Genomic DNA, 16760 nt, shown 5'->3' with positions numbered 1-16760 from the left:
AAGGCTGGGAGATCAGAGCGGGGGTAACATTCTACGCGGCCACGCTAAGGTCGGCACTACCGCGGGTCTGCTGCAGTGCGCTATGTTGTGCCGCGGCAGCTAGGAGACCCAGGACACACAGTCGAACCACACAGTCGAGCACTGAGCACAAGGCTACCCTGTGTGTGTCTGAGAGAGGGCAACACATCACCCTTCCCCCACCACCCCAGCTCACCCCAACACCCCCTCCTCTCCTCCTCTCTGACCCAATGTCTCCCAGCACTGACTCTGTCTAACCTGGAGACTTCTCCCTGAATTAATCCGTGGTTCTGCTTTTACGAACGTGTGGCGATCTATATAAAGTGTGTGACGTTTCTGTTGTATTTGTATCTGTTATGCGGCGATGCGTCACATGTCCTTTGGTGTGCAAAGTGCGAGATAGTTTATGATGGGACCGAGTATGAGTCTGGAGGTGTCTGTTCTCCTGAGAGTTGTCCGGTTTCCTGCTCTAAAAGTTGGTTTATGTAAATGAGTTGGGGGGGGGGGTCTGTGCAGGGCATCTGAGCGAGAGTAGCAGAAACAAACAAACAACCTCAGTCAGCCAGTCAGCCAGTGAGCGAGCCAGTAACAGAGTTTGAGAGAGAGAGAGAGAGAGAGAGAGAGAGAGAGAGAGAGAGAGAGAGAGAGAGAGAGAGAGAGAGAGAGAGAGTGCAGCAACTGTGGCCTCCCACTCTGCTCTCTCTAGAGTTTACCACTAGCTGTTAGTGCTGCCCTTTCGGCCATTAGCTGTTAGCTTCAGTGTTAGCCTTGCTCATGATGAAAGAGCATTGTGGCCGTGTGCCCCCTCTGCCTCTGCCACCACCAGGCCCGGCCGCCACGCAGCAGCCGCCCTGCCAGCCTCTCTCACCTCGCCCTTCCCCTCCATACCCTGCTGACTACTGCCCTATGTCTGTGTGCCTGTTGACAGATGAGTCGTACCAGAAGCTGGCCATGGAGACCATGGAGGAGCTGGACTGGTGCCTGGACCAGCTGGAGACCATCCAGACCTACCGCTCTGTCAGTGACATGGCCTCCAACAAGGTAAGACTCAAACTCCCTGCATAAACGATACACAGCCGCTGTACCTCTGCCCTTCAAGTCTACAGCCACTGCTAAGCTGGATTTTGAAGAGCAGGGTCCCAAATATCATGGCGCTTTTGTCTGTGAATCTGTATGTGCTGCAAAAAATAGTTAGTTTGCAAGGGCACCCCTGCACCTTACAAGAGCATTTAGACTGACATTTTCCGTTTGAAACCCCCTGTAGACCTACAGTATATAAACCTTCAAGCTTGCTTTCAACCGCTGCTGCGTTGGCTTGAAGGAGCTGGCGACTAGATATCGTATATTGTACGTTCAGGATCCTAAATCAAACAGTGGATTTAGATTGTGACTTGTTTTGTTTTTTCCCCCGTTGAAACCATGAACGGGAAATGAAGTTGCTGGGTGGTTTTGAAAGTTTATTGCTCTTTCTTGACAGCAGTGGCAGCCAGGGGATAGGTCAGCAGTGTGCTTCTACAATACGTACAAGTACCCTGCATGGTCCCTTTCATGCTTGTGTTCTGACAGTATGTGCTTGTGAATAGTGTACAGTAGGCGCTATGGGCTTGCAGGTCTCTTCATGTCTGTAGTGCACTTGGGTCTGCAGTTCACCGTGTGATATTATGTAGTCTTTTGCGAAAGGGCAAGTTGTGTATACAGCCTTACCAAAAAAACACGTCAAATTTGCAGTTTCACACGGTTGAGCTTAAATTTCAGGTGAAACCATATGTTCACGTTTTAAATGTAGTGTTTCCATGTTAACACCACTTTTTCACGTGAGAAGAACATGTTTTCACCTCAGTTGCACATGTGAAATGGGCTGTATCACATTTGAAAATCAATCACGTGAAAAATCTCATTTGCAGTTTCACACGTAAGAAAACGACATTTCACATGTGGAATTGCAAGTTCACGTGTGGTGGTGAAATGTTGTTCTTCTCACATGTGAAAAGGTGGTGTTAACATGTATCAGTAGTAATGTTCCCACGTGTGGCATTGCAAATTCTGTAATGCCATTCTGTAAAAAGGTAACTTAGCGAACCAGAGCCTAATTATTCAAGTATGTTAAAAATATATATTTTTAAATGTATTTCTGAGCCGTCCGTTCGGACTGTAACTGCTGCAGGTGCACGCCTCTCTTCTTCATACTTGATCAGTGAATTTCGGAAGAAGCCCAGAGAAAAGAACAGGGTAGCTAGCACTCCGTGTCTCCTTATTTATCCTTTTTAACATGTTAAAATGAGCGCTGTCAGTTAGTTTGGTGCACTTTTTTGTATCACATTGTCTGGAAGCTTTCAAAATACACTGAAAACATCCAAAATACCACATTTATATAAAAAACAACAATGCAATGTCAAAATAAGTTGACTTTGAGGTTAGAAAGAGTGTTTATCAATTTACCAGATTTTGCTAACCGTTACTTTGGACAAAATCAAAATCAAACGCTTTTTGTGTAAAATATCTTAAATTACAGCTCAATTAGAGCCAGTTGTGAATTTGCGATTAATCGTGATTAATCACAACAAATCCTGCGATAAACCCGATAACATTTTGAATCGTTTGACAGCCCTAGTTGACATTCAAATGTGTAAATGTACGTGCACTTGTTTACTTGTTCACACATTCACTTGTTGATGCTTTTTTTTTAAGGGCATACAGTAATGTGACAACTGTAACGCCAAAGCTCTGTGCATGTTTTAGTGATAGTTTTGTGCGGTGGAAGAAGATACGTGGACATTGAAAGAATAGAGGCGAGAGGCTGTAAACGTTGTTTCCAGACTGTCCTTTGATTGTTACATGCTCATGTGCAAATCAGCTGCGTATTTGTTTGCAAGTTATTTAACCACTGTTATCTCACAGAAATAATGTGCAATTTTCCATACAAATATGTACTGCTCAATTCAATGCAATTTCATGTTTGCAATTTCATAGCAAGAAAATGTTTGTGGAGTACTGTCTTTGGGTAAATGGAGAGTGTGTGTGTGTATACTTGTCTTCCTAGCTTATCAGGAACCCAATGTCCTAGCAATTAGGTTTAGAGTTTTGGGGGTTAAGGTTAACGGGTAGGGTTAGTGTAATGTTTAGGGTTTAGAGAAACTATGAGTTTTGTTTGATGGTCAAACATTTTTACTCCCCAAAAAGTCCAGAAATGTCCCGAAAATAAAAGAGATGCCGAGGACCCTTGGACTGTGTGACTGTCTTCCTGTCTCCTTCCTGGTACCCGTTCAGACCAGACTACAATAGAGCTCCCAGAATGCCTTGGGGCAGGGTTAATGGCCCTGTTTATTTGGCCCATTGCTGACGTCATCAGGACACACGCAGGACAGAAGGGACTTTTACTAAAGACAATGGAGGAGCTTGCACGCGCGCGCACACACACACACACACACACACACACACACACACACACACACACACACACACACACACACACACACACACACACACACACACACACACACACACACACACACACACACTTCATAGAGACTGACTGACTGACAGACAATACAGACTTAGAAAGTTATTGTCACTGGGCAAATGAGGTTTAGTCACTCAACAGACACTGAACAACGGACAGATTGATTCAAACTCATTCACCTTGGTTGAGAAAAAGCCAAAAACAAGAAACACACGAGCCAGACTGAGAAGCCGTCCCAGCCTAAACAGTCACATGGACAGACTGAATGACTGGGCGCCAGACAGACTGAGGGAGGAGTCACTGATGGATGCTGATTCAGACTGTTCTGATTCAGTCTTCACAATATCCCTGAATCTTTCATCTACTGTATCTCCCTGTGCTGATTCAGTTCCCTGTCCTCAGAGGAATCTCCCTGTGCTGATTCAGTTCCCTGTCTTCAGATCAATTTCCCTGTGCTGATTCAGTTCCCTGTCTTCAGATGAATCTCCTTGTGCTGATTCAGTTCCCTGTCTTCAGATGAATCTCCTTGTGCTGATTCAGTTCCCTGTCTTCAGATGAATCTCCTTGTGCTGATTCAGTTCCCTGTCTTCAGATGAATCTCCTTGTGCTGATTCAGTTCCCTGTCTTCAGATGAATCTCCTTGTGCTGATTCAGTTCCATGTCTTCAGATGAATCTCCTTGTGCTGATTCAGTTCCCTGTCTTCAGATCAATCTCCTTGTGCTGATTCAGTTCCCTTTCTCCAGAAGAACCTCCTTGTCGAAAATCAGTTCCCTGTCTTCAGATCAATCTCCCTGTGCTGATTTAGTCCCCTGTCTTCAGATGAATCTCCCTGTGCTGATTGTGTTTTTGTCTTCAGAAGAAACTCCCTGTGCTGTTCTGAGGGCCATACTGGTTCTGCTCTGGCCATCACTTGGGCCATTGTGACGAGAGATAAGATAACATAAGACACTCATATGCCAGACCCTTAGTCCAACACACGGTAGGGAGAGGTTATCTTACAATCCATCGTTTCTGTACCGTTAGATACCCCACTGACCCCATTGAACAGTCTTTGCGCGTGGTCGAGACACTTGACAAGACCGTCTCCTTTGCCTTGCTTGTACTGTACACTGAAGTGTATTTTTCTTTAACGTAGACAACTATCACAGAGTAGCATTGAGCACGATGCCAGCTGCATTCACTGTCAGGGAGAGAGTACAAAATGTGTCTGAGAATACGGTTTCACATTCTTGAAGATCTGACAGCATTTGAAACCTAAGTAAAGGGCGGTGAAAGTCTTCAGTTGTGACATTTCGACTGATTCCGGTAAAACACCCAAGGTAAAGTGCATCGAGCTTTGTCCGTGTCTGTCTGTCTGGCTCTATGACTGTATCGGATTGCCTGTAAGTGTTGTTGTCTTGCTCAGACTTGCATCTTCCGTGTAGGAGTCAAGAACAATTTGACGTTTGCCTGTTCCTTTTTTCCCCCGAGTTAGGGTTTCAAACTCTCACCTCTATTAGTTTCAACAGGTCAAATCAGGAGAGGTAGGTTATCCTTTTTTTATCTGCTTTTCAAGGAAACGCACTGTTTGGGCTGACAACAGGAATATCAGAATGATCATGATATTGTTAGCAGTGTTACTGACAGTGTAAACAATGTTACCCTGATGCTGGCTGCTGCAACTCTGGGTCAGAGAACAGGCAGTAGACTGTAAGGGGGAGAGAGGCAGAACTACCCGAGAGGGAGTGTGTGTGCGTTGAGCAGAAGTCACACACGCACCCACACACACCAGCTCCCTCGCGATAGGGTAAGGCAAGTCCGAGCACCCAACTCAAAGTGAGTCAGTAGAGCTATCGCGTTTCCTCACCCTCCCCACGTCAGAGTCTGAGGCTTGGCCCTTACTCACAGTTTCAGTACATACAGACGCTGCTTCCGCGAGCCCCGGCACTCTGCGGGACTTAACCCAACCAAGCTGCTCATACACACAAGATGGGAGCCTGCTGCCTGGAAAGGAAAGAGCGAAAGTTAGGGAAACTTAACGGCTGGAGAAAGGTAAAGTTCAAATTATTTTGGAATTGATTACTTGTTGAAGCTTTTTCCTATTTTGAAGCTTTTAAATGCACTTTTATGGTCTATTTTGGGGTGGAAATCTATTAGCGTATTCATACTGAAGAATTAAGTTCATTTCTCGCATCATATACAGTTGCTTTGGGGTTTTGCCCGTGCTGTAGGTAGGCCTATACCGAGTTGAGTTTTATTTGATGCTGCTTTTAACCAAGTCTTGGGGAAAGTTATTTCTCTGCCTGCAAGTCTTTATAATTATAGTTTGTGTACACTTGGGCTATTTGGTAAGATTTTGAGAAGTACACCAATATAAATGGATGTAATGCTGGTCCTTTGTCTTGACTGGACTGACTACAGCAGAGCGCACCACTGGTCAAAGCTGCAGTCGTGGATGCTTTGTCTGAATTGGGCTGCCAGTGCAGCCCAATGCAGATAGAGTCTTTGTGGGTCCGTCAGTTGAGTTTCTGTGCTATGGCTTTCGGGGTTCACTGATACATTTCTATCAGTAAACTATTAACGTAGACTTTTTGAGACCTTTTGAGAGTTGTGAGACAGCTGTTTGCTGGAGATGCTTCAAGTTTACTTGAGCTTTTACATGTTCATGGAATATATTTAAATCTGAATTCCTTAATTGATAGAATAACAAAGCTGTCACTCCACCTTTGTTTAGGTTAAATAAAAAAAGATTAGGGACGGTCGTGGAGAAATGTAACCACTCTCAAATAATTCAAAGCAAGAGTGATGCTACCAATCACTGATCATCCATGATATCAAAATGGTAGTTTGAACTATGTTTTGAGGCTATACAGTGTTTGCTTGCATTTACTTTAAGCCAGCAGCATACCACCCTGCATATCACTGCTGGCTTGCTTCTGAAGCTAAGGAGGGTTGGTCCTGGTCAGTCCCTGGGAGACCAGATGCTGCTGGAAGTGGTGTTGGCGGGCCAGTAGGAGGCACTCTTTCCTCTGGTCTAAAAAATATCCCAATGCCCCAGGGCAGGGATTGGGGACACTGCCCTGTGTAGGGTGCCTTCTTTTGGGTGGGATGTTAAACGGGTGTCCTGACTCTCTGAGGTCATTAAATATCCCATGGCACTCATCGTAAGAGTAGGGGCGTTAACCCCGTGTCCTGGCTAAATTCCCAATCTGGCCCTCAAACCATCACGGTCACCTGATAATCCCCAGTTTACAATTGGCTCATTCTCCTCTCCCCTGTAACTATTTCCCAGGTCTTTGCTGTAAATTAGAACGTGTTCTCAGTCAACTTACCTGGTAAAATAACAGATACTTCAATTTTTGTATACAAAGTATTTTATTTATGACAAGCTTCTATTTTGGGTTCTGATTGGGTACAACAGTTTGAACTGTTGTTGAGTTAACGAGGAAAGTGGCCTGCCCGATACGTGGTGTTTCCATTTCTTGCTAATAACACCTGCCAATGCCCCGTGAGCCGTGAGGTGGTTTCTTGGCACATTTGTGAAAGAGTTGACATCTGCGATTGAATACGGTGAGTCGGTGTTGAACTCCTACGTCTAAAGGACATGATGAGTGGGTTAGTGCAGCGTATCGAACTGATCTCTCTGTAGGTTGGGATAGGGCTGCTAAACACAAGTGAAAACCACCCGGAGCTCTCTGACAGCCTGCACTGACGGGACATTCAACACTGTGTCAGATTTGAGTAATATGCCTTATCGCTTCTTTATTTGTTCCGCCTCTCTTTTTCTCTTTAATCTATTTCATCTATTTTCCCCTTTCTCTTGTATCATGCAGTTCCTCAATGCCTCAGATGATCTTATTTGTGGGCTAATGATGGCATGCCTATGTGCACACATGCAGACACGCTTACGCACACACACAAACAGACACACGTTGCCATCGCAGCCAGAGCCAGTCGGTTGTGAGTCGTCAGAGGAAGTGAGAGGTAGTGTGGATTCAGGCTCTGTGGGGTTGGTCTCTAAACTTACTGCCCTCATCCCTGAGGAAACATATGTCACTGTCCATGTTACCCCATCATAACCACTGTGTAATCCCCGTGCGCCATATGTTTGCCAAGGCCGGGGAATCAAGCGCAACTTAATACGATTACCTGGCACTGAAGTTGTGTGCGCTAAAATCATATTATTGCATAACGTTTGATAAAACCGTGCTATTTTACTCTACAAATTCCCCATCTTGAGCAAGAGTCATATTTTCACTTCTATGGAAGTGGTGTTAAATTCAACAATGTTACCTTAGCTGAGAAGTCCGTCAGGAGTTAAGCAGTGGACTAACTGTTAGTCTGTTCAGCTGACAATATGAGACACAGTGTCCACTAGTGGCGGAAAGAGGACATTAATTACATTTTGAGTTTGAGTTTGGAGATCCTCTGTGGCCATCAGTGGTGTTATAAACTCAAGTAATTTCAAAAGATGCCACATGCACTGTCCTGTACATCCCTGTCTGCCGGTCTTCCTGTCTTCCTGCCTGCCTGCCTGCCTGCCTGCCTGCCTGCCTGCCTGCCTGCCTGCCTGCCTGTCTGTCTGTCTGTCTGTCTGTCTGTCTGTCTGTCTGTCTGTGTCTGCTTGATTGTCTGTCTGTCTGTCTGTCTGTCTGTTTGCTTGATTGTATGCCTGCCTGTCTGTATGCCTGACTGCTCTCCACTGTGTCCTGTCCTATAGGATCAAATCTGAATGGAGGGACTTTTTTCACAACGAAATGCCATCACCATTCAGTTCTATACTGGCTCTGCTGCAAAGGCTTCTGGGAAACACAGCAGCTCCCTGCTGGATCTCCCCCACCCCCTGCGGCTAGAGGGGAGGGAGGCAGGGGGTGAGAGACCGAAGATTAGAGTAGAGAGAGAGAGAGAGAGAGAGAGCTTCCGACAGACCTCTCTGAGCCCATTCTCTCACGGTGAGCTTCTGTGTCAGGCCACAGCATATCTGAATGAAGCATCAACACTCAGCTCATCAAATATTAACATCATTCTCATTTACAGTCAGCTCATAGAGATTCATAGAGACAACCTTGGGTGGGGGATACCTAAACAGATCAACACTGAGAGAGAGGGGAGGAGGGGGAGAGATGCAGTAGGGATGCAGCACACTGAGGGCTGTATGGGCTGGGGTGTGTTTATGGGCTGGGGTGTGTTTATGGGCTGGGGTGTGTTTATGGGCTGGGGTGTGTTTATGGGCTAGGGTGTGTTTATGGGCTGGGGTGTGTTTATGGGCTGGGGTGTGTTTATGGGCTGGGGTGTGTTTATGGGCTGGGGTGTGTTTATGGGCTGGGGTGTGTTTATGGGCTGGGGTGTGTTTATGGGCTGGGGTGTGTTTATGGGCTAGGGTGTGTTTATGGGCTGGGGTGTGTTTATGGGCTGGGGTGTGTTTATGGGCTGGGGTGTGTTTATGGGCTAGGGTGTGTTTATGGGCTGGGGTGTGTTTATGGGCTGGGGTGTGTTTATGGGCTGGGGTGTGTTTATGGGCTGGGGTGTGTTTATGGGCTGGGGTGTGTTTATGGGCTAGGGTGTGTTTATGGGCTGGGGTGTGTTTATGGGCTGGGGTGTGTTTATGGGCTAGGGTGTGTTTATGGGCTGGGGTGTGTTTATGGGCTGGGGTGTGTTTATGGGCTGGGGTGTGTTTATGGGCTGGGGTGTGTTTATGGGCTGGGGTGTGTTTATGGGCTGGGGTGTGTTTATGGGCTGGGGTGTGTTTATGGGCTGGGGTGTGTTTATGGGCTGGGGTGTGTTTATGGGCTGGGGTGTGTTTATGGGCTGGGGTGTGTTTATGGGCTGGGGTGTGTTTATGGGCTGGGGTGTGTTTATGGGCTAGGGTGTGTTTATGGGCTGGGGTGTGTTTATGGGCTGGGGTGTGTTTATGGGCTGGGGTGTGTTTATGGGCTGGGGTGTGTTTATGGGCTGGGGTGTGTTTATGGGCTAGGGTGTGTTTATGGGCTGGGGTGTGTTTATGGGCTGGGGTGTGTTTATGGGCTGGGGTGTGTATATGGGCTGGGGTGTGTTTATGGGCTGGGGTGTGTATATGGGCTGGGGTGTGTTTATGGGCTGGGGTGTGTATATGGGCTGGGGTGTGTTTATGGGCTGGGGTGTGTTTATGGGCTGGGGTGTGTTTATGGGCTGGGGTGTGTTTATGAGCTGGGGTGTGTTTATGGGCTGGGGTGTGTTTATGGGCTGGGGTGTGTTTATGGGCTGGGGTGTGTTTATGGGCTGGGGTGTGTATATGGGCTGGGGTGTGTATATGGGCTGGGGTGTGTTTATGGGCTGGGGTGTGTTTATGGGCTGGGGTGTGTATATGGGCTGGGGTGTGTTTATGGGCTGGGGTGTGTTTATGGGCTAGGGTGTGTTTATGGGCTGGGGTGTGTTTATGGGCTAGGGTGTGTTTATGGGCTAGGGTGTGTTTATGGGCTGGGGTGTGTTTATGGGCTAGGGTGTGTTTATGGGCTGGGGTGTGTTTATGGGCTGGGGTGTGTTTATGGGCTGGGGTGTGTTTATGGGCTGGGGTGTGTTTATGGGCTGGGGTGTGTATATGGGCTGGGGTGTGTTTATGGGCTGGGGTGTGTATATGGGCTGGGGTGTGTTTATGGGCTGGGGTGTGTTTATGGGCTGGGGTGTGTTTATGGGCTGGGGTGTGTTTATGGGCTGGGGTGTGTTTATGAGCTGGGGTGTGTTTATGGGCTGGGGTGTGTTTATGGGCTGGGGTGTGTATATGGGCTAGGGTGTGTATATGGGCTAGGGTGTGTATATGGGCTGGGGTGTGTGTATGGTACAGGGATGTGACACATGCTGTGCTGTGTGTTCAGCAGAGCTGTTGTTGAGTCCTGATGAGCGGCAGAGACGGCAGTGTCGTCGTTTTAGCTGTGGTTGTTCCTTTCTCCACCACCTCGCACAGACATCCCCCGCTGTTATCGTCCTCATGCTATGCCTTATGCAGTGTATTATATAACGAGGGCTTCTTCTCATTTTCATTTCCGCCACCCTCCTCCCTTCCTCTGGTTCGCCCGTCTCTGCCACGGGAGGATCATCTGGACGCTTTGATCTCTCGCCTCGTCATTCCCAGCGCAGTACTCCGTCTCCGTCGGAGACTCCTGGGAAGGTTTCGCTTGCCGTTGCCTACAGACGAGCGCTTACATGAGAACACTCAGTTTCACAATCGCGGATAATCCTCGCGCCGTACTGGGGGATTGTTTCACAACAAGCATTGAGAAACCTAGCCCGAGGAGGAAAGAAAACTGAAACTATATTGAAGTCTCCTGAATAGGCCTGGTTCCATTTCAAATGACAAGCGTCCCAATTACACAGTCGGTTGAAATGATAGCTGACGGCCCATTTTTGGCGGATGGCCTCCGGCCTTTGCCCGTCTGTTTGTTTGTTTACATCTGCTCCTCCAAGGGCAGCCAACCCCATTGATCGTAGGAGAGAGAGAGGCGAGACACCAAGATGAATGACACTGTTGGGAAGTGGCAACAGGGAGAGAAATTGACATGTAAGTGGCTGAGAGTGAGGGAGAGGTGGAATGAGAGAGGGGAGGAACTAGTGCTTTTCACTCAGCAGTTGAACCACTGGTGTGTCCTCGTGACGGCTGGGCTGCCTCGCTGGTGTTCGGAGGGGGAAACCTCTCGCTGAAACAGCCACCAGCCAGCCAGCCGCACCACTCTCTCTGGTCACGTGACACTGTTGCCATGGCGTCGGGATGTTCTGGTAATTGGCGTACACGGACAGAGTGGAGGAAAGAGGGAGAGAGAGAGAGAGAGAGTTGGGGGCTGATCTGATGTCAACCCAAATTGGTGAAGGATGCAATTATCTACCATTCTCTCTCTTTGGTGTTTTCTCTCGCTTTTCTCTCGCTCCGCGGTTGTGTAAAAATAGCCTGCCACGGATACCCTGACAACCTCTAATGTTATTATGGGCTGTGGATAATGAACAGCCACTGTGGTCCTGCTGACACATGGAAGGCAATAGAAAGAGAGAAAATGTGCCCTTCCTTCTCATTTCCCCCACTACTGCGTAAGGTACATTTATACATGCGTCCCCCATGCCTCCCTCAAATACTGTATTAAAAATGGCTGAATGGCAGAACTAGTCTGTGGTCCTCTGGCAGACAGATAAGAAAGAGAGGCTTTCCTCATCCTTGCTTATGTCAGGGAGGAGGGAAGTGGGTTATCTGCAGTGGCTGGGCTGCAGAGGAGAGGAGGGGGAAGAGAGGAGAGGAGGATAGAGGAGAAGAGAGCTCCTGTATCCCTGGCTCCCATTCCCACCCCTCCCCACTGCCGGGCTGTGCTGCTGGGGGCTCCCCCCCTCCGCTCTGCTTTGCTCCGCTTTCTGTCAAATCATGTGTGCTGTGTGCAGCATGTTGCTGGGGATGGTAGACTAAAAGCAGGGGGAGAAGAGACAGAGAAAGGGGGGGGGGGGGCGAGAGAGAGAAATGGAGGGAGGGAGCTGTAGCAGTGAGAGAGCAGTGGAGTTAGATGAATACAGCAGAGGAACCCCCCCCCCCCCCTCCAGTCAGATGAGCATCGCAGTGCTTTTCGTTTTTTTCCTCTCCTAGTCCTCTCTCCATCACAGTGTTTCTTCCCTCCTCCCCTTGTCTATTTTTCAGCAGTGCTCAGAATCCCCCCCCCCCCCCCTAGCTCAGATCTAGCTCATAACTCCATCGCTCCAGCTGCCGCCCAGCTCTGTGGATCTCCTAGCCCAAGACGGAGCTCCTTACCCTGGCTACAACACCTAGCCTGCTCCCCTCTCTTCTTACCTAGACATGGAGACCCTCACTGAGACGTCTGCTGAGAGAGAACGCGACCAGTCATCTTTATCGAGCTGTTCTATTAGCCGTTGAGCCACAACACCAAGGGAGCAGAGAAGAGGAGAGAAGAGGGGGATTCTTTTTTTTTTGAGCACTAAAGGAATCCCGTTCATCTGCCTCGCTCTATTTTACCGCGGTGGATTACAGTACTGCTACGGCCGTTGCTGCTGCTGGCTCTCTGTCCTGTAGGGAGGGGAAAACGGGTTCCAAAATGCCTGAAGTGAACTACCTGTTATCTGTGTCTTGGGGTTACATTAAGGTGTGTTTTGTGCCATTAGCTCACTGCTGCTTGGGATAACATGACATTACACTGTGTTTTGGTGTTTGAGCTGTACTAGTATTTTGGTGGTGTCTGTGTTCTATCAGCTGTGTGGTTGGGTTGTGGTCGTGTTCTATCCAGTGTGATGGCCGTGCGATCTGATAGAACAGAACTGGTGTTATCTAGCTGAGCTGAGTCTCCATCTTGCCTGCAGCTCTTCAGAACAGAATAGTGTTGCTGTGGATAGGGATCTCTCTCTCTTTCTCTTTCTGAATAACAGTCACAGGCAGATGCTGCTGCAGTGGTGGTGCTTCCCCACAATCCCATGCAGATCCTGTGTCGTATGCACGGTTTTCCTCATAGGCTGTATAATAATGCAGGGTTTTATACATTGCAGATTTGCAGGATTTCCCCTTGCAATATGAACCATAAACCATGAACGTGAAACCAGATGAATCTGCACTGTATAATATGATGCTCAAGGGGTTTGAGTTGTTCAAATTGTTATTTTCCAACTCCCTTTTGTGCTGATTCTGTGTAACATCTCGAGATTTGTTTCGAGATTTTGTTTAATGTTTGTATAAAGCCTGACTGAGCATACAGTAATCACCAGTGACCATGTTTTTTTCCATGGAATCTTCCAGCGCCATCATTTCTTCCAGGTTTCCCAGTAGTTTCCAGGATCCTGACCTTTTCCCCCTCTTTTCTTCCCAGTTCAAGAGAATGTTGAATCGGGAGCTGACACACCTATCAGAGATGAGTCGCTCCGGCAACCAGGTGTCCGAGTTCATCTCCAACACCTTCCTAGGTAAAGCCCTGATCACAAACACATATATACACACACACACACTCCTTTGGTCAGCGTTTCACACACTCGATCCTGGGGACCCCAAGGGCTGCACATTTTGGTTGTTGCCCTAACACTACACAGCTGATTCAAATGATCAAAGCTTGATGATTAGTTGATGATTTGAATCAGCTGTGTAGTGTTAGGGCAAAAACCAAAACGTGCACCACTTGGGGTCCCCAGGACCGAGTTTTGGAAACCCTGCATTAGGTAAATGTATTTGCTTTTGATGCCTGATTGTTCCCACCCACTTCTTACAGACTTCTTAAAACACATTTTAATACACCCACACAAATGCAGATATGTGTGCAGTATACCGCAGTGTGTCTGTGGGGTTCTCCCTCCATTTTGTCTGAGTCTGACTGTGGCTGGCTGTCTGCTTGTTGCTGGCGTATACTGTAAAACACTGCATCGACTCTGGTTGATATGTTTATGACACGTCCCGTCACTCTAAATGCCTATTCAAACTAAATCAGAGAGGAAAAGCTCGAAGCTTTGAGATGGTTCGCTGGCGACGCACTTCATAGTGAGGTGCCTCTGCTGCTGGTTGATTGACAGCTGAGATTTCTAGGCAACATCAGAGCCGGTGGATAGACAGATCGAGAGAGAGAGAGAGAGAGAGAGAGAGAGAGGGGTAGTTGGAGGTTCCAGTCGTGACTCTGTGGATGCCTCCCAAAATGCACCCTGTTCATTATATAGTGCGCTACATACGGAATAGGGTGCCTTTTGGGACACAGTGTGATTGAAGAGAAAGGACAATACGGTCGTCCGTGGCGTGCTATCTATCTGCGTATGTCCTGTACCATGTGTGATGCGCCGCCATCCGAATCCAGTCCTATCTAGTCGAAAGTGGATGGATTCTCCCACTGCAGCGTCTGAGCTATAGAAGATGGGGGAGAGATTGGGAGGGGGGAAATGGGGAGAGATGGAGGGACCCGGTGGAACCCCCTCATGAAAACTGAGCAGCCCATTCAGTGACTCATCCCCATGTTAATGTGTCTCTCGCTTTCTTTGCCCCCATCCTCCCTCGCTCCCTCCATCTCTTCATGCCTGAGCAAGTTAGTGCGTACATCAGACACCGATGGGAGTTTCTACCTTTCTACCGCTCCATAGTTCCCTGTGGGATGGAGCCGTAGGAGTGGGTTAGAGCTGGAGCTGGTTGGCTCCATGTTAATATGGGAAAGAGAAGCAGAGGAAAGCACTGGGAGACATACAGCTGGTAGTTTGTCCTGAGCTCACCACTGACTGGGATGATATGTATAATTATGTTACAGTTCATTGTTTCTTTAGAAGACGAAGGCAGGGTCTCCCGAGGGGCGCAGTGGTCTAAGGCACTGCATCGCAGTGCTAGCTAGCTGTGCCACTAGAGATTCTGGGTTCGAGTCCAGGCTCTGTCGCAGCCGGCCAGGACTGGGATACCCGTGGGGCGGCGCACAGTTGGCCCAGGGTCGTCCAGGTTAGGGGAGGGTTTGGCCGGCAGGCATGTCCTTGTCCCATCGCGGCTGGCTTCCGGGTTAAGTGGGCATTGTGTCAAGAAGCAGTGCGGCTTGTGTTTCGAGAGGCACGGCTCTCGACCTTCGCCTCTCCCGAGTCCGTACTAGAGTCGCAGCGATGAGACAAGACTGTAACTACCAATTGGATACCACGAAATTGGGGAGAAAAAGAGGGTCATAAAAAATATATATAGAAAAAACAAAAGCAAGGGGATAAAATGGTTGACATTTATGGCCGCCTTATTCAAGTCTCCCTCTCTACAACACACACAGACATCATGTTCCACCCATGTTGTCGTTCATATTGTAAAGTTATCCTGGGACGCCGCGTTAATCCTCTGGTCGATCCCTTTAAGTGAGTGCATCATATTGGGCAGCTCATCCCTGAGGGATTGTGGGTTGGAGATGATGGTGTGTGCGGTAGGTCCTTTCACGTGCACTGGCTCCTCTCCTCCACAGCTGTCCACTCCACTCATCCCCTAACAACCTGACGGACAGGGCTCTGTCCAGCTCGCTACCACGGCAACAGCCAGGCAGAACTCATTAAGGGGATTTAAAAGCCCAAATCCACCCACACGCATGCTCTCTCTCTCTCTCTCTCTCTCCTGATCTCTCTCTTTCTCGCTCTGGCATCTGACATTCAATGGGAGCATAATATGGAACGGGCTGGAGGGGATTCAGCATTTCAGAAGAATAAATGTGTGAGAGAGAGAGGGGGAGCGAGAGATGGGAGAGAGAGGCGTGACAGTCTAGTCTGGGCCTCAGGGGAAAGAGGTCATGTCAACACTCCACCTGCATTGAAAACGGTGAATTAGATAAACCACTTCCGACAGACAGACAGACAGACAGACAGACAGACAGACAGACAGACAGACAGACAGACAGACAGACAGACTATTATGTGAGGGTCCATATAAAACCCATTGAAAAATAGAACAACATTCTATATCTATGACCACAACCTACTTCCCCTTCTATTCACAGAGTTCTGGTCCATTCTGTGTGTATGGGAATAGGAGAGTGGGCTCAGTGGCGTGTCTGAGCAGCTAGTAGACATCGCTTCACTGGTGATAATGATGGTGATAATGAATTACAGGACCAGTGTGTTGCTTTTCCCCTGTTTCCCACGCGTCACGTTACAGCATGCTTAATCGCCCATTCTCTATAATGACTGAAGGAGAGAGTGAGAGAGGGTGGAGAGAGAGAGGGTGGGGGGGGGGGGGGTAGAGTGACAGTGATTATTTGAATTACAGCAGTGGTAATTGAATAACTCTCAGCGGAGGGAGGCAGGATAGTTCAGCTATGAGAGGGTTGACTGCAGAGGAGGGGGCGTATACTGTAGAGTAAAGAGCTATATACCACACCACTAGATCATGTGATATCTCATACATGTGGGGTTAAGACCACTAGGTGGGAGCGGGCACAGCACCCCCTCCCTTGCCTTAGAGATGTAAAACACCTCTGGGAGAGGTGCATGTGGAACATTCTGTACCTTCTTTACCCCTTTGCTTCTCAATGGGATTGTCTCTGTGGTATTATCAACGTATGACCTTTTGAGTCAAGGGAGCAGGAGCCGAACAGGGGAGAGAAAGGACTACAGAGAGATTGCTTTACAGAGGGGACGTAGCAGGAGATCCAGAGGGTGAGGGAGGAAGGAGAACGAGATGGATGAATGAGTCTATTCTTTCCTTTTAGCCTGTGCAGGTGCATCCAGACCAGTGCACCTGGGACCCGGTTCACAGGCAGTCTACGCAGCAGCGCAGTCAGAGTTCATTGCAATGACCTCACTAAACCCGAATGTTCTCTGGCGGGGAAGTGAAAGTGAACGGGTCACCTCGCTCCCTTTTCGTCCTTC

The 16760-nt window shown here is 48.3% G+C and overlaps 1 protein-coding gene across 4 annotated transcripts in view; it reads left to right on the top strand.

Moving 5' to 3' along the window:
- LOC129855515 (cAMP-specific 3',5'-cyclic phosphodiesterase 4B-like) overlaps positions 1-16760 on the top strand; it is a 303941-nt gene that overhangs the window by 282915 nt on the left and 4266 nt on the right. For 2 of the 4 annotated variants that reach the window (XM_055923263.1, XM_055923264.1), the window contains 2 exons: positions 947-1059; positions 13280-13373. In XM_055923263.1, the coding sequence (XP_055779238.1) occupies positions 947-1059; positions 13280-13373 (207 nt within the window). Of the gene's footprint in view, positions 1-946; positions 1060-5221; positions 5511-12042; positions 12566-13279; positions 13374-16760 lie in introns of those variants that run through there. The other 2 variants (XM_055923265.1, XM_055923266.1) reach the window with 2 other exon arrangements.

The sequence above is a fragment of the Salvelinus fontinalis genome, chromosome 5 (genome assembly GCF_029448725.1).
Source record: "Salvelinus fontinalis isolate EN_2023a chromosome 5, ASM2944872v1, whole genome shotgun sequence".
In the NCBI taxonomy this organism is placed as follows: Eukaryota; Metazoa; Chordata; class Actinopteri; order Salmoniformes; family Salmonidae; genus Salvelinus; species Salvelinus fontinalis.
This window is presented reverse-complemented; position numbering and strand designations above follow the sequence as displayed.